This window comes from Manacus candei, unplaced genomic scaffold (genome assembly GCF_025592945.1).
Source record: "Manacus candei isolate 608988 ecotype Guabito, Panama unplaced genomic scaffold, ASM2559294v1 h1tg000015l, whole genome shotgun sequence".
Taxonomy (NCBI): Eukaryota; Metazoa; Chordata; class Aves; order Passeriformes; family Pipridae; genus Manacus; species Manacus candei.
In genome coordinates this window covers 13,013,999-13,031,722 of record NW_026138063.1, presented here as the reverse complement: position 1 = coordinate 13,031,722, position 17,724 = coordinate 13,013,999, and the positions used below count along the sequence as shown (strand labels likewise).

At 47.0% G+C, this 17,724-nt stretch overlaps 1 protein-coding gene across 2 annotated transcripts; it reads left to right on the top strand.

Moving 5' to 3' along the window:
• The first annotated feature begins 4 nt into the window (after nt 1-4).
• LOC127468328 (D-beta-hydroxybutyrate dehydrogenase, mitochondrial-like) lies at nt 5-16,362 on the top strand. 2 transcript variants are annotated; one of them, XM_051781376.1, is made up of 5 exons: nt 5-150; nt 3,528-3,638; nt 8,804-8,945; nt 12,477-12,629; nt 14,143-16,362. In XM_051781376.1, exons 1-5 carry the CDS (start codon nt 55-57, stop codon nt 14,622-14,624), a joined length of 984 nt encoding a protein of 327 aa, XP_051637336.1. In that variant the 5' UTR covers nt 5-54; the 3' UTR covers nt 14,625-16,362. The 2 variants fall into 2 exon arrangements, with proteins under 2 accessions (XP_051637336.1, XP_051637337.1); XM_051781377.1 differs by lacking the exon at nt 5-150 and adding an exon at nt 2,917-3,366.
• The last annotated feature ends 1,362 nt before the right edge of the window (nt 16,363-17,724 follow it).

The following is a 17,724-nucleotide window of genomic DNA, read 5'->3' as shown; positions in this document are numbered from 1 at the left end:
GCGGGGGGCGGGCCGGGGGCAGGGCCGGGCCGGCGGCGGCGATAGGCTGCGGCCATGGGGAGCTCGGCGGGGCTGCTGCTGGCGCTGGGCGCTGCCGGGCTGCTGGTCCTCCGCCTCCTCCTGCCGCGGCGGGCTCGCCGCGCCCTGCCCGTGAGTACCGCGGAGAGGGGCCGGGGCCCGCCGGGCACAGCCCGCCCGAGCGCCCCCGGGCCCAAAATGGCGCCAGGCCGTGTAGCCGGGCCGGGGATGGTGTCGCAGCCGGAGCGGCGGGGCCGGGCTGGTGGAGCCGGGCACACAGTGCGAGGGGGCGAAGCGCCGAGCTGGGCACGGCCCGGGGCAGTGCAGACCCGCCGCGGGGCTCGGCCGGTCCGTGGTGCGGCGGGCGCTGCCCTCGGACCCCGCGGCGCGGCGGCTGCTCCGCTGCGCACCCCGGTGTGCCTCACTTGGAGGGGAGTGTGTTGATAGAATCAGAGAATTGGGTTGGAAGGGACCGTAAAGATCATCCAGTTCCACCCCCCTGCCGTGGGCAGGGACACCCTTCACTGGACCAGGTTGCTCCAAGCCCCGTCCAACCTGGCCTTGAACGCTTCTAGGGATGGGGCACCCACAGCTTCTCTGGGCAACCTGTGCTAGTGCCTCACCTCCCTCAAGTAAAAGTTTTTTCCTAATATCTAATCTGAACCTACTCTATTTCAATTTGAGCCCATTCTCCCTTGTACTGTTACTATATGCTCTTGTAAACAGTCTTGCCCCATCTTTCCTGTAAATTCCCTTCAGGTACTGGAAGGCCACAATTAGGTCACCCCAAAGCCTTCTCTTTTCCAGGCTGAACAGTCCCAATTCTCTCAACCTTCCCTCATAGGAGAGGTGCTCCATCCCTCCGATCGATTTGATAATGTCAGAGTAGAGCATAAAAGGGAACTGAATCAAAAAACAAGTGGCACAACAGAAGATAAAGTCTAGGCAAGCATGGTGGGTTCCCACATTGTCTACGGAGACAGGCTGAAAAAGTAGATTCAGTTTCTCCAGCCTGTTCTGCAATAAACATGTATCATTTTGATAGATCACCTGTATTAGTAAAATTAATTCTACAATGTAATAAAGCAGTCATTCCCAGTAGAAAAAGCTAGTGAGGTGTGTGCATCTGAGCTGGCTGCAGGTTAAAATCAGGCTGCCCTGCTGGGGCTGTTTGAACTGTGAGGATTGTATATTACAGTGTCGTGGATCACACAGCAAGGACACAGGCAGTGTTACTCTGCCCACATGCCACAGCAGCACCTCTGGTACCACAAGTTATTCTGTGCTTGTAGCAGGTCCCAGGTGCCCTGTCAGCACTGTGTGTGAGAGCTGTCCCCTGTACAGTGTTTCCTGAGCTCTGCATGAACGTGAGTGGAGGCAGCTGAAGTTCCTCAGAAAGCTCATTAAGGTCACTGTGCTGATAGCTGGTCCTCTCTGCCTGTCCCAGCACTGAGCCAGACTGTAAGCTGCAGACTGACCTTATCAAACTCCAGGAACAGGCCCATTAGGCTTTATCTTGGGACCTTATCCTTTCAAAAGATAAGGATAACTGGGATTGTCTGTGTTTGGAAGTTTTTCTGGGATAGGATCTTTTTTGCTGGGAATGGGGTTGATCCCTGCTCTCATCCCTTAGCTCTTTGTCCATCAGGCACGGCACGAACAGGTGCAGGTACAGATGTGAGATCCAGTACATCCCCTGGGTTTTTGCACGCTTGTGGGTGCTGCTGAAACCTCAGGCTGTTAGGAGCCATGCTGCTGTAGTCATGTTTTATTACCAGCAATTAGGGTCATGGCAAATAATTAACGAATAATCACAGGAACCTTCTCATACTGTAGGTTCTCATACTGTAAGTTGTTCCTCACTTTTCTTGCTCTTATAGGCAGCTGAGAGGATTTTTAAATCTCCTCCTTTCTGTCTTTTTCTTTCCATGGGCCAGCTGCTTGAGTTATTGCAGGAGGTGGCTGACAAATTCTGTGATCTGGCTCATGCTTGATTCTCATCTCTCTTGGAGTTGTGTCACTGTCAGTTAAATTAAGTCTGAGCACTGTATATTTAATTCTTACTTATCTTTTGTCCTTTAGCTATAGCTATCTTCAGAGCTTTAGGAGAGCTAGTCTGTAGCTGGGTGCTCTTTGTCTGAAACAGGAGTCGGTGTTAATGTGGGTGTTTGTATGATAAATGCAAGATAGACTTTTGATCAGTTCTTGTTTCAGCTTCAGCTCATGACTCCCCTTTGAGAGCAATAACTTCAACATGAGTTATAGGACTGGGTGTAGCTTATTTGCTTATTGCTCTCTGCTTAGGCTCACCTGAGTTTGTGCAGTAATGCTCTGATCACTATCACCCTGCAATTATCCCTTATTGCTGCTTCACTGCACTGAGTGTCAGCAAAGCAAGAGATGAGAGAGCAATGGTGATTGACCCATTTCTGTCTGAAAAAGTGACTGGACAAGCCAGTGCACTTAATACATAAGTATGTTCATATTCCAGCCATTGTGAATACAGTAACAGGGAATATTAGTTGCAGATATCTCCATAGAGATGGAACTGACCTCACTTCCTTATTGCATCCTCTAGACTTTTATTGCTATATCACACTATTGCCTCATGGGTATGGTTCCAGCTTGGAGCGTTGTGCAGCACAGCAGCTGGCAGCCTGCCAGTTGGGTTAAGTGTTAGGGGTTCATTGCTTCACAGCTGTGGTGAGAGGATGACTTTCAAGCAAAGACAGAGGGTGAATGGGCTTCTCTTCAGGATTTGGGATTCTGGATTTTGGATTTCTCAAGCCTGTTGTGTCATACCAGATGGAACATCAAATCTTCTCTCTCAATTTATCTGTCAGTCAAAAGACAATAATGATGTAGGAGAGAACTGTAGGATTTGACAAGTTATTCCTCTTAAGACTGACAAGTTTCAGAAGGAAACTCTAACCTGCAGTCACATTCCTTCGTGCTAAAATACAGCAAGGAAAGTGCTGCATAGAGTGGGAGTAGGTGGGGAACAGACAGTCATCACTGGCAGCTAAAAGAGCTGCTGTACTGTTCAAGCCAGTGACATCCTGCCATTTGGATGTTTTCTGTGCTGCTTTTTCTTATAATGTCTATGAGCTGGTAGATCATTAACTTCGTTTTAAATGTTTCTGTTCTCCTTTGGCCACTGGCACTTGAAAGAAAAGAGTTCCTGTTCTAGCTCAGGTATCAAGGCAACACAAATTGTTACAGGCCAGCAACTGAATAAATTTAGGATTTCACAGTAGCTGGGAGCTGGCTGTGTTTCTACACTACAGTCTTGTCACCTCGTTTATGCTGGTTGACCCACTGAAATTACTGGGATTAGGCTGCAGTCAGGTTCATGTGCAGACAGGTGCCACTGTGACTTGCATCTGGAATTGTACCTCCTAAATGGTGTCTGGCCCTGGCTGCAGCTGGCTCCTATGGTGTGGGGCAGGGTGCTGGTGGTGCCTCCATGCAGTGTCTCATGATATTGTATGACTGTCTTTCCCATGCAGGCTGAAGGGAAGGCGGTGCTAATAACAGGCTGTGACAAAGGTTTTGGACATGCCTTGGCAAAACACCTTCATGCAAAGGGATTTACTGTTTTCGCTGGATGCTTGCTCATGGTGAGTAGTGATATCGATCAAAATTCTTCTCTGATTAGAGAAAAGTGCTTCTCAAGTCAAAACATTTTCATCAGCAGTCTCCTTTTACCCCAACCCAAGACCTGAGAGAGGTGCAGTGGGCACAGATCGTTACATCTTCCATTGTTTCATGTGCCTGTTGCATCTTGTCATTCCCATAATTCTGAGCTCTTTATGGCAGGGCAGCTCTTTATGCAGTTGTCTGTCAACTGCATGTCTGTACAGTAGCTTGCACAGTCAGCTTCACTTCCATCTCAGCTGGGATTTTACCCCTGCTTTGTTTTTTTGCTATTTTGCTGGTCAAAACTCATGTAATTTCTGACCTGGATTGTTCAAGATCAGTTCATAGCCACTCATTTCTCCATTTGAAGATGGCCATTTCAGCACAGGTGCTCAGGGAGTGATGACCACAGATTTTTGAGTACTGTGGAGAGTGAGAATGAACAAAAGTGCCCCTCTTTGCCTTGTGTGATCATGGCAGAGGTTATGTTCTTCCCCCACACCAGAAGGGAAAGTTATTATCAGCTGACATATTGTGTAACTTGAGAGCAAGAGAGTCCTGTTGGAAAATTGCCACTGTTTGGAAATTTCCATATGGAGGCTTTGTGTAATTCCTTCAGTAATCATGTCATACGCTGCTTTGGGATGCCTGTCTGTGCTGATAGCAATTCAGGCACTCACTTTGCAGAGCAGCAGATATAGGGAACAGAAAGGAGAGGGGAGATAGGGCAGGCTGAGGGGGCTGTTTGGAAGGCAGCGTGTGGAGCAGAGAGGGAAAGGCTCTGCTGGAAGCCACATAAAGAAATTAAGTGCTCCTGAAGTGAGCCTTGCTTGCTTGCTTTATTGACTGTGAGCTGCTGTAGCTTCCCCGCAGGGTCAGAGCAGGTGTGGGGGCAGTTGTCATAAAGCTGGTGCCATACTCTTAGTTCACACCTAGTTAGTCCATCATCACTTACTTACATGCTTTTATACAGAGACCTAAAGGATCCCTAATGTACTAACCATTACAGAAAGCTCTTGTATTAAATACAAGGTAATAGACTGTCAGGTGCATCAGGGGCTTCTTACTGATCAGACAGTCAAATATAAAGTTACAGGAATAACAAGAATACTTCAGGCAGGCTGGGATAGAACTGGAGAGGATCAAATGCAAAAGGGATTACATTTAGCAAGTGCAGGTAAGCCCACAGACAAAGTTTCTGTTAATATGTTAGAATTAAGATGAAAAAGCTCACAGAAAGAGATTATAAAGTAACCCAAAATGTAGAAAGTACAGCAAAAGTTGAAATAATCGTCTTCTGTTCTTTGATCCTACTGAGAAAAGAATAAATTGTTTTCAGATGCCTACTGCCAGCAGTTGTCATGAGGACATGCAGGCAAGAAAAGGTAAAGAGCAGGGAATGTTTAGATAAATAGAACATGTTCAAGTTCATCAGGCCTGATGAAATGTACTGATGGGCATTTAAAGGATGAGCCGTTGTGATTTCTGCCCCAGGAGTGATACTTTCCAGAGCACCTGGAGGCCAGGAGATTTCCAAAAGGCTGGAAGAGGGCAGATATTGTACTTCCCTTCCCAAAGGAGATAGACCTCTGAAATTGCCTACCAGGCAGTTCACCTTCAGTGCACTAGATGCAATTGCCACACACTGCTCTGTCAGTTTTACAAATGATGGGATCACAGTGTGATGGACACTGTCTGTGTAAGTTTACTGGGAACAGACTGTTCCCTGTCAGTCTAATCCTATTCTGGCTAAGCAGCAAGGTAGTTAAAGAGAAAGGAATAAATGTATCCTGAATCACATTTTGTTAGAGTCCCTCATGCTAGTCTCATGAGCAAACTTGTGCTCTAAGTGACTTGTGCTCTAAGTTCAGTCCCAGGACCATTTTCTTGGAAGTACCCTCTGGAAGAGAATTTTCACTTGGAAAAAAATATGCCCAGAACCAGGCAGAGAAGACTGTAGGCCCTTTGGGGGATAGGGTTCAAAATGATCCTGACAGATCGGATGGAGTCTCAAACCAATTACGTGAAATCCAGTAAGGACAAGCACGAGGTGTTCCGCTCAGGAAAGGCAGGAAGGGAGCGGGTGGATGGGCAGCAGCAGGGTGGGGAGGAACTGGCGCAGATAGAGCAGGCTGGCTGGATCCACGGGTGTTCAGCATTGTGTTTGTGGCTTCCTGATTCCCCCTGACATCTCACTGCAGGTGCCTGAGTGCTTGCCAGAACTTAATCCTGAATCCCATGAGCTTCCCTGGGAAAAAGCCATGGCTATGTCTGTTACAGGAGGGCTCTCTGCTAACAAATGCCTGTGTGATCTGCCTGTTCCTCATCACCACTGCGTTGGGATTCTCCAAACCAGATCGGGGGAGAGGAACGAGCAAGGGGAGGGGGAAGCAGCCAAAAGCTGGAGCAAGATTCCTCAGCTGGGTAGAGAGGGATTGTGGGGCTGTTGGGTTTCCTGGCCTGGAGCAGCCCCTGCTGAGCACAGGGTGGGATGGGCAGGCAGAGCCGTGCAGGGCTGTGGGGGCAGGATAACCAGGGGAAAGGAGATAGCTGGGAGGAAATGGCAAAGTCCTGCTGAAGGCCTCTGGAGAGTACTTAGGCAGCAGGCTGGGCTGGAGCAGGATGGCTTTCAACTCTGAAGGAACTGGGAAGAGGAAGCTGGGAGATTCTCTGAGAGGACAAAAATCAGACAAAGTGACAGCAAAGGGAGAGGGAGAAGGGCTTTGCAGGAGCAGTTGGGCCATTGCTGCCAAGACCTCGCTTGATTCATGGCTCCTGCTGGTGAATCCCAAGATCAGGAAGGTCATCCCTGGGAGGACAGCCTGGCTGGTCCCATGGGAACTTCTCCAGGTGTTTTCCCAGCCAGCAAATCTACCATTAAAAAAACAAGGAGGATGTACCATGTGGGTGTCTCAACAGGAAATGTGCTTACAGCCCCTGAAGACCACAGAACATATGATGATGTTCAGTTGCTTCCATACAAATACATGGCTGCTTCATTTGTGAAGAGGTTTTCTGGACAAAGGAGTTGAGCACTTTGTTTTACAGTTAAACAGTGGCTGAAGTGGTATCTACAACTATGAAAAGTGGTTCCAATTGATATTGCATATTGAAGTCAGTCTTCCAAAATCAATATGTTTTGTCAACAATGAATAAACTGTAGCTGGGAAAGTAACTTTGCAGATAGAGTTGCATTGGTGATAGGGGAAAATTCATCTCAATATGAACAATACAAACCATTTATGTTGGATTTTTAGGTTGCTGTCCTGTGACTCTGTTTCTAAAAAAACAATGGAGATATTTCTTGTTTAGTTTATAAGTATTGTGAAAGATTAAAAAATATGTAGGGAAAGGTGTTGTCAGTGCTGAAATGACAACTAGCACTTGAATACAGATATACTTACGTTTTCATTTTTATGTAGATACCATAAAGCTCTCTCTGTACAAGCTGAATTAGCTCCACGTTTTTCACTGTTAAGTAGCTGAAAGTTGCTTTGTATAACTCAGTGGAGATGCAAGAGCATCTTCCAGAAATACAGTCAGGCATCATACAACCTTCATCTGTTTCAAAGGGAATAAAATGTTTTGGTGACTATGTTATTGGTTACTTGTAATGCCACTTTCAGAGACTGTTTTTGTGGCCAGATAAGAAGCCAACGCAACACCACATCACGTTCGATGTGCACGAGAAAAGCTTCAAGCTGTATTTGCTGTTCTAGTGATACTGGGAAATAAGTGAGTTGTGAAATAACATGCAGCCATGGGGCCAGGAATTCGTTCCTACAATTGTCATAATGGCAGTGTAACTACATACTGATTTTTAAGAGAGCTGCCCTGTTTTGCTCAAAGCTGTGATGGACATTTTGTCTCTTTTCGTTCATTACATGTCATTGTTCACTGGACTGAAGGTGGACATGACATGTTGTATACTGTATTAATTAAATAGCCTGAGATACTTATAAAAAACTAAGCAGTTATGTTTTTTATATCTGCCTGTCTGCAGAGGCAGCTGAGCAGGTGACTGTGGGAGGGTCGCTCGCCTTGTTTGCCCTCGTGCTGTGGGAGTTGATAACAAGTGCTAAAGGAAGAGTGGCAGCCAGGCACGGTGACTCACCAATTCATAACTTCTTCCTCCCTAAAGAGGCAGAGCCTGTGACACAGGGAACAGTTTTGTGAATTAAATCTCAAGCCTGCTGTGAAACTGCATGGCTAATCTGTTCTCTTTTCACTTTTATTTGTTATTTACCACCTGAGCAAGGCTGTAAGGCTTAGGTAGCAATCCTGCCTGGAAGTGAGCAGGTAAAGTTTGGAATTTTAACTGTGTTTATGTTTGAATAAACAAAAAACCACCACAACAGTAACAGAATCTCTAATGATAGCAGTGGAGTGAGGAGGAAAGAAAGGAAAGCAAAGCCATCATGTTCTTATTGCCTATAGTGTGAAAAAAAAAATCTGTTCTTTCTTCCTTAGCCAGAATCTCCTTTCATGCCTCATGTCTGTAATCGTGCTGTTGTGTAGCAGATCTCCACTGAGCATCTGTGCTGCTGTGCAGTAAGAGCACAATATTGTATAGGTTGAGCTGTGAATGTTTCCTGCTGTATCCTGTACATCAGACTGTTTGCTGTTAGCCATGCTGAGGGGGTGCCTGCTGTCTTGTTTTCAAAGTGGTCTGACAATACTATTTCATTAGAACCCAGGCAGTATTTTGAAATGACATGAGTACAGTGCCTAATTAGGTGTTTGCTTTTAAGCCTGGAGTGTCTGACTCCAATCTCCTTATAAGTGTTTGCTGTGTCACCTGTGGAGTGTGAAGACTGAGGCAGTGGAGTCACCCACAGTTCTCCCAGGCTGGCACAGTATTTCACCATTTTACAGATGTGAAACCCATCATGTGAGGAGCCAGCAGCAGGGGGGCTTCATGGCCCCTCACAGCAGTGGGTCACCGATGCAGTTATAGAAGTGGTGCTGGAGGAAACAGATAGAAGGCATGTGGGTTTGTGTGGATTCTGTGCTTTTTTGTGCACCAGGTTTACACCTCTATGTGTCAATAGCTTCTATTTCCTGACCATGTGAACATACCTGGCCCCAAACTGCATTACTGTTCTTGGTCCGCCTTAGTGGGACACCTTTCTGTTCTGCTGAGCAGGATGAGAATGGAGATGGAGCCAGGGAGCTGAAGAACATGAAGTCAGACCGCATGAAAGTGCTACAGATGGATGTGTGCAGTGATCAGGAGGTGGCTCAGGCTGTGGATTTTGTGAAGAGGACCCTGAAGGAGCCAGAGAAAGGTATGTGGGGATCTCTTGTTCACAGAATCCTTTCTACAGGGCAGGCCATGCACCGACCAGGTAATTTTCTCTCTGTACTGCCAAAAGAGGGTTAACAAGCCTGAAGGCCTGTGACAGTGTATGGCTGGCAGTCAGGCAGTGCTGTCCCCAGGTCAGTGAGGACAATTGTCTTGCTGTTGATGTGGCAGCCACATGGAAAGAGACCAAGACTAGCTGGAGGATTAGGCTTTAACTCTGCATCCCATAAAAAGCAAGAAGTGGCAGCAAGCCCACAAGTGTCTGTGTGTTTGTCCTTGAATGTCTGTGAAGGCCATGGAATGGCCAGAGCTTGATCCCTTCCATGTGCTCCTGCCACAGCCTGGCTCATGCAGACCTTGCTAGTGACCCTGCTAATGAAGAGGTGACAGGCCCTGGCTGCTTAGTGCAGTCCCCTCTGCTGTGCAGGTACAACTGAGCGCTGCTGGAGCACAAATCTGACCTGCCCCAAAACCTGCATTAATCTTCAGCTGGGTCAGTCCATGTCTCCAGTTTGCCATGCAGCATCCCAAAGATGATATGAAGTGGAATCCAGGGCGGGCTTGGTATAGATGACCTTAATCCACGTGTCACCTTAAGCATAAGTCCAACTCATGGATCCTAAAAGCATGTTAAAGAAGATAGGAGTCCCTTCTTTCCTTCTTGGGAGTGGTTTGGCAGAGGGATGTGAGTTTACAGCCTGGTGTGACACCACCTATCCTCTTCCCATGTAGTGAGGTTGTGAGGCTTCTTGCCCTGCATAGGTTTCTCTGCAGCCTCTGTGCCAGTAGCGAGCCGGGTAGCAGCTGTAGACACAGGCTGAGAATGAACTGAAGTTTGGCGTTTGTGGCTCCAGGACTTCAGGGTTGTGTGACTTGAAGGTGGTTGCTCCTCTTGAAGCTTGGAGGAGACTGCCATGGCCCTGTCTTTGTTCACAGCAAGTATAAAGCTAATAAATAACAATAGCTCTAATCTTCACGCGAATAACGTGAGCACACCTTTCCTCCTAAAACAAGCATATGAAATGTAACTGAGTAATGCACAAGCTCTGATCCCACACACGTTCTCTCTGCATGGCTTTTCTTCCTACACAATCACCCAGCCCTCATCACATATTTCACAGCTTCTCAAGCTTTTCCTGAGGAGCCCAGCAACAGCAGTGGTGACACAGAACCGTTTCCCACTGAGTGAAAGCTTGGAAAGGAGCAGCTCTGTTGCTTCTATTAATGCAGCAGTGTTTGCAAAACTGTGTGTAGCAGGGACAGAGAAGCAAGTTGGACCGGTTCCTCCTGCTCTTGAGAGCCTTATCCTGTAGCTGTTTGCTCCAGCACGGTGTGCAAAGCAACAAAGGCTTCTTTTTAGGCCCATCAGTGTGACTGAGATTGGAGGCTTGCCAATAAAATAGTGGTCAGTAAATAAGTGCTGGCATATAGAGACTATTGAGGTGCCTTGCACAGAGGTGGTTGTTGCACATTGAATGCTGCCCCAAAGGAGCTACTGCAGAACAGTTCTTGTGCTGTACAGTTTTTTGTACCTCTTCTCCCTGAGCTGTGTACATAAGGCTGAACTAATTTCGATAGCAGTGCCCGTTTGTTTTCGGTCTTATGCAGTTCCCACTGTATTGTTGACACTACAGACGTAATAGTGATAAGGCTCTGCTCAATAAACACACCACTGTCCAGCAAACAGCCCCATACCTGGGCACCCCTCAGCACTTTGTTCTGTATGTAACGTGCCCTGATGGGTGAGCAATGGAATTCCAACAACAAAGTATTGTAAACAGTGATTCAGGGATGTTCATGAAAACTAACCTCATAACCCAGGAAATGGAAATGGTTGTAGAGAAATTTACAGGAATTTGTCAGGAATGCTCTGCAGACGTCGGTTTCTGTCTAACAGTTGATAAGTCTTTGGTAAATCCCTGCCAAATTTGCTCTGCATAGTTTCTTGTTACTGGTGAAATTACCCCATCAGATGCTCTGTTTCCATGGTCCTCCTGCTAGCAATTAGAGTTTGCTTTGCAGCAGTAGAGGGGTCCCCATTGAAGCTGAGATGCTGTGCTGGCTGCAGATGAGTATGAATTTCAGAGTCATCTTGACCCACTGAAGCTGGCAGCTTCAGTAAGTGAAGCAGTGACAGGCTGCTATACACAGCTGGTCAACAGCCTCCAGGGAGAACAACCTCAGCTGGGAACAGGGCAAGGTTACTGGGACCCATGTAAGAACAGGGTGTCAGGCTAGCAAGGGCACATTGGTGTTTTCAAATGCACCAGGAGGATACATTCCATTGCACAATGGTAGAGTATTGCAATTTGCTTGGAGGACTGTGTTTGGTACAATACATGGTTACTATCTGACCGTGAATAAATACAGGCTAGAAGTTATTCAAATACTTTCATACATTAGGGCAGGGAAACTGTGAAGCAGAGGCAGGGCAAACAGCCAAAAAACTTCTGAGAAAGAGCTTAATAACTTTTATCAACAGGGTGGCATGACATTTGCCACAGTCCCATTGGTGCTTTTGATAGCAGTGTCAGAGCTCCCTGGACATGAAAGATCTTCCTTAGCCCTGTGCTTGTTCTTGGTGGTAAGAGGAAGGTCAGGGAGTGGAGGGGCCCTGACTCCAATGCACCCCAACAGTTCAGCCTTCACTGGTGTATAGCAGGACATCTAATAAAGAGCAGCTCTGTTATCTTGTTCCAGCTCTTCTGCTTGCTCCTCATGCAGTTTATGGCTGCATAGTCCAATATTTCAATAAATCCATGAAGTGTGGATTTAGTCATGCAGTTGTTTGCCACTGGGACTCCAGCAGTAATTGCTTTGAAGGGTCAAGTCCTTGGTGACCTGATAAGTCCTGACATGTAAGGGGCTCAGTGCAGAAGCTTTTGGTAAGTGCAGTCAACTTAATTTTGACAGTCTTTGCATGCAGAAGAGACATTCATTTTTAAATTCTAGTAGTTGTGAGGGTTCATTGTAAGTTTGCTGACCCTTAGTTAGAGTTGAGGGAAACAGATACTTGGACTAAAACACAACAGCTGTTAATCAGGCCATGAACTTGCAGATCAATACCATGCACTCTCCAAAAGAGTGAGTCAGAGTTGTGAATGGGATTTAGAAAGCCATGATATTTGTTTTCCTTGCCTTCTTTTTTTTTAATTGTGGGGAAATTGAGCCCCCTCCAAAAATGCATAACATCACTGAACAAAGACAAACCTGGGACCAACAGGAGGCATGGAAAGATCCAGCCATAAGAAGCCCCAGAACAGCATGTGACCTTACAGTAGGCATTCAGGGAGGCAAAGCTTGTGTGGCCCCATCACTCTCCTTGATGTTGCAAACAAGCCCCTAGTATACCAAGAGTGTATTTCATCTCCTTGCTGGGTTTTGCTCTACAACCTTTTTTTCTAGAAGTCCCCAGTTCTTTATCAAGATTTTAGGTTGCTGTGAACAACAAGGAGGGTGACTTTTCTGTGACACTCTTCCTTGTTCCACTCTTCAACCATGTATTTTTTGGCAGGTTTGTGGGGCCTGGTGAACAACGCTGGCGTCTCAACCTTCGGAGAGGTGGAATTTGCAAGTTTAGACAACTACAAGAAGGTGGCAGAAGTCAACCTGTGGGGCACTGTGAGGGTGACAAAGGCTTTCCTGCCCCTCATTCGAAGAGCTAAAGGTACATACTGGGTAGTGTGGCAAGGCTCAGAGTTATTGTAGCACAGCAAAGAGATGTAGCTAAAAATCCAGGCTGTGCTTGGAGGAATGGCTGTGCAGTCCAAGGAGGCTGTCTGAGGCATGCAGTGTAAGCATTTGGTAGTACAGGGCACTCTTGGGGCAGGCCAGGCACCTACACTGCAGGTGTTATCTTAAACATCCAGGATGTCAGAGACCTTTGTGTAATGCTGGCAGATATCACACAGACAAGATAATCCAGAGTCCACTGAGTGCTTGTGTTTGGATAACTGAATCTTCTCCCTTCATGTTATTCAGTTCACAGATGACTTCAGGTAGTGATGGAATAAATGAGTCAATAGCAGCCAATTTAGATATCTTACAAGACAATGGTATTATCAAAACTCTTTGTTTTATATTAAAAAAGGTATGTATGAGCAGAACTCTGAAGAGCTTCTTTATTTGGTATGTGTGGGAATGCTGGCACAGGTGTGTGTTCTGTGAGGACAGAAAGGGGGTGTATTGAGAAGATTGCTCAGATACCGTTTCCAGAAAGCAAGTAACCACTAAGCAAGCTCCATCTCACTGCAGAAGGGATCTTACCCATCAGGTCAGCAGGTGGTTCCCTCTTAAGTTACACTTAGGTCTGGAATGAGACAGCAGAGCTATTCACTTGTTTCTCAGCTAAAATTTCAAGCTGCAGAAGGATGTTGGGCTCTGTGGATGTGAAAATCCTCTCTGTAAAAATAACTGGTGGGATTTCAAGGGCCTGTGTGTAAGTGCATCTGAAACTGTAGTTGCACACGGCATGTCTTGGGTAAGGGCAGAGACACCCACAGAGGAGTGACCACTGCTGGCACCATCCTGAGACGGTGCCTGATCTAACACAAGCTGCAGAGCTCTGGAGTTGGGCTGTCATGGGCTGCTGGCAGGAGTAGGACAATTGGTCTCTACTGCCCCATGGACAGTGGCACATCAAGTCTCCCCTTGTTTGTCTCAGGCATGGACACTGTAGGCCCTCGTGGCCGACTAGCTGGATGAACAGGTTGTGCTGCTCATGTTGCATGTTCAGAGAACTCTACTCATTCTCTGCCATCCAGCTCGTGTCTAGAAGCATGTAGCTGAGCTGGGCAGAGGGACTGCAGTTGAGCTGTCTTGCTTACAGCAAGAACCAGAATGCTTGTATGGCATCACACAGAGTTGTGAGCTTTGCAGCTCATAACACTGCAAGCTGGAACCTTGAACCCTTCTCTAGCAGGACAAGGAGTGGGGCACACTGATGTGAGAACACACAGCTAGCAGGCTCAGAAGATCTGGGTACTTCCATACTTGGAAATTCAGAGGGAAATGTCTTGTATGATTTGTAAATTCTTTTTGATACTGTGGCAGGGGATTTGTATGCCTCTTCAAGATTCAGATCTTAGAAATCAGCGTCATCCAACTAAGCACCCTTTTACTGGGATGTTCTGGCTGCTGCTTCTGCAGCCCATCATCTCTCTCTGCTCTTTTCTCTCTAGGCCGTGTGGTGAATATCACGAGCATGTTGGGACGGATGGTGAGTCCATCTCGCTCCTGCTATTGCGTGTCCAAGTTTGGGGTGGCAGCCTTCTCCGACTGCCTGAGGCAGGAGATGTACCGCTGGGGTGTCAGAGTCATCCTGGTGGAGCCCAGTAACTTCGTGGCAGCGACCGGCATCCTGACGGCAGAGGGCATCGACAAACAGGCCGAGGCTCTGTGGGCCGGGGCCAGCGACACCGTGCGGGAGGACTATGGGGGGGAGTATTTCACTCGCCACGTGGCCATGATGAAGTCCTTTGTTAACAGCGGCCTGAAGGACATGTCTCTGGTTGTGAATGACATCACTGACGCGCTCACTTCCCCGTGCCCCAACAACCGCTACAATCCCATGGAGACCTACTGGTGGGTGAGGCTGCAGGTCATGACCCACCTGCCCACGGCCATTGCCGACTGGCTTTACATCCCTGGAGCCACCCTGTAAATGGCCGTCCTTCTGGCACCCTTCCAGGGCTCATACTCACACACAGGTTACAGCTCACCTCTGCACTCCTTGCTGATGTGTCTCCCCTGTAGATGCAGGATTATGGCTTCAAGTCGTGTCTTGTGGAATGCTAGAACAGCATAGCTTTTTTGTTTGTTTTTTTTTCCTAATTCTTGTTTGTATTCCCTACTGTCCTGATTAAAGTTGAAAGGTATTTTCCTTTTGACTAGGAGGCAGAGGAAGGTTAACATAATGGATCAAATATGTGGCTAGTAGAATTGGGTCAGCAGAATTCCCCCAGCGATAAATTTGGCTCATTAATGGGCTCTTGCTTTTCCTTACAAGGATGACCTGCTAATAGCAGAGCAAAGCTGTTGCTATGAGATGGCTCAAAGGGAAAACTAAAATGGGAAACCAAAGCAAAGTTTTCCTTTTGATTGAAAATGGGTCAGTCACAGCCTTCCATTGTTTTTATGATACTGCTAGGAAGCTCTGCTGCACTGTGACTGTCTGCTCTTTCCAGGGAAACAGCCACACTGCCTCTAAATAGCCTTATTACCTAGCTGCAAAGAAGGGCTCTTCCCTCCCTGCACTGTGGCCAGGAGATGCCAGAGCAAACAACTGGGGATTGGCTGGGCTGGTAAAAGCACTTCTAATAATGAGTGAGGTCTAAGCCATCCCTCAGTCAGTCCCTGTGGGTGCTGGGATTTGCAGCCTCTCTCCACCTGCTCCTGCAGAGCTTTGCGGAACAAGGTTTAAGCTGATGTAGCAAACAAATTTGGCTCCTCTGACTGCTACCTTAGGTGCCTAAACTACTCAGCTGTGGCACCGACACTCTCCCTGCTTCCCTCACGTCACTGTCCCATCCAGACTCCCTCTTGCTGGTGAGGGAGCTGCTGTTGGCTTTCCCAAATCAGTTTTTTGGTTTAATCCTCTGTGCCTGAACAGTGACAGGGCAGTGTGCAAGCAGCATGACCTGACTGTGAGCTCTGGAAAGGTCCTTTAGGAGGCACATTTTTTACCTTTAATATTGCACAGTGAAATCTGCATGTCACACAATCATCTTCTCTGAGAACCTCCTGATAACTGTTATGGGCTACTCTTGCCCAGTATCTCCAAGGGTCTCTCCTGTTGGCCATATACAGGATTTCAATAATTTTTCCAAGTGCTGGGGCTGCCTGGCTTCACGCCCTATTCCCTCTGTTCCAGTGGTAACCACTGGTGGAGCAGCCAGGAGGTTGCGGGTGCTGCTGGCCAAGCTGGCACCCCACCCTCTTACTTTAGGGACCAGCTTTTCCTTCCACTGTTTTGCCTTATGTGAGATTCAGTGGCTGTGAAAAGAGCTTATTGATTGTTCTTTTTTCATCTGTCTCTGCTAGCTCTGACGTGGAAACTGTGCCTTAAACTTTTTGATTGCCACTGGCTGTAAATTCTTGGAGTCTGCATGCAGCCATGAATGCTGTGATGCCTTGAGGAGGAAAGCAGACTTCCCTTGGAGATGCTGTCAAAGCAGCTTGTATTACAAGTAACAACTCCTGAAAATACTGCTGTGCAGTTCTTTTTTATTCCAGATCATCAGCACATGGAGATTGCCTGGGATCCAGGACCCAGAAGGATCCCACTGAACTGCAGCTTAAACAGTGTTTTAATCACTTCTTCCCACTGTGAAATATGATTACTGCTAAGTAGCTCTGATTTGCACAGAGAGAAAAATAAACTGTGAGATTTGTAAAGCATATATCTCTGGCTCCAGTGCTCATTTCTACTTTGGTTTTCTCACCCCTTTAGAATCTGAGGCCGGTATTTCATTAAGTTCAGTAATTAAGGTGGTGGTGATGCTTCAGCAGATAGTGGGACTGTAGAAGCTCAGTGAGAACCTCCTGGAGCAGAACAGACAGCATGGTCTGTTTCCTCAGCAGAAGGCAGCTAGAGAGGCCTCTCTGCAAACGTACACATCGTCAGTGTTTGTGTTTTATGTGATTTCCCTCGAAGGACAGCATTGAGAGCAGTGCTGTGTATTATTCATTGCCTCAGTGCTCTGTGTAACTAATCCAAGTGCTACAGCTGCCTGGTAATAAGGATTAGCTCTTCTCACAGACAGGACAGAGACTGGCAAGCCAAGAAGTGTCCAAGGCCATGCAGGACCTTGTGGTTGAGTCAGGGTTAGGATTTCACAGCATGTGAGCCCCAATCCCTTCCTCTGCCCCCTGAGAAGTACTCAGCCAGTGCCTGATCTGTTTTCTGCCTAGATGGGGAGCTCTAGGTGGGTGTCTGGGGGTGAGAGGAGCAGAGTGCTGGTGCAGGAAGAGCAATTACTTTTTGTGGCAGAATAATAAATGTGGCACCTCCTATCTTCTGCGTGAAAGCCACTACAAGTCTTACAAAGTCTTCTGAACTGCTACAGCTGCACAGAGCAATGTGCCAGGATTGAGGGCAGGCATTAACACCATTAACACCATTGTGCTGCTTTTAAAGGGCACCAGGGTTAACCATCACCCCACAGGCACATTGCCCAGGGACCTTGAGCTGCAAGTCAGGAGAGAGCTCTGCACTGTGTTTTACTGCATAGCTCCAGGGCCTCTCTGACAGAGCAGTTTTGCTCCCAGGGGTGCAGGTAGCACCTGTTACCTTGTGGGGTCAAGTGCTTCAAGAGAAGTCATTTTCCTACAGACTCAAAATCAGCCCCAGGTTGATCCATTGCATCCCAAGGTAGTTCTTACACTGCTCTACATCTGTCCAGGTGTGAGAAGATTTTGTTCTCAAGAATTTTTCAAGAATAATTATGTTGGGGAATGGAAGAAATAACATGTGTTGTCATAAAAATTCAAGATAATTTGATAATGCATATGTGTTCTCACCCCAGGTCTCTTTACACTAAAGTACATGCCTGACTAGTATTCCTGAGGTACAGCACAGCATTTTTACTACTGTCTAAACTAATCATTCCTAAAATCTCCCAACTTGTTTGAATGAAACTCACCATGAATGGTATCTCTGTGCTGTTTCAAACTGTAACTACATATTGCATCAAAATTACTGACCACTGAATTTATGTTATTTATTTTCTGTACAGCATAAACCCCAGTCTAGCAAACACTTA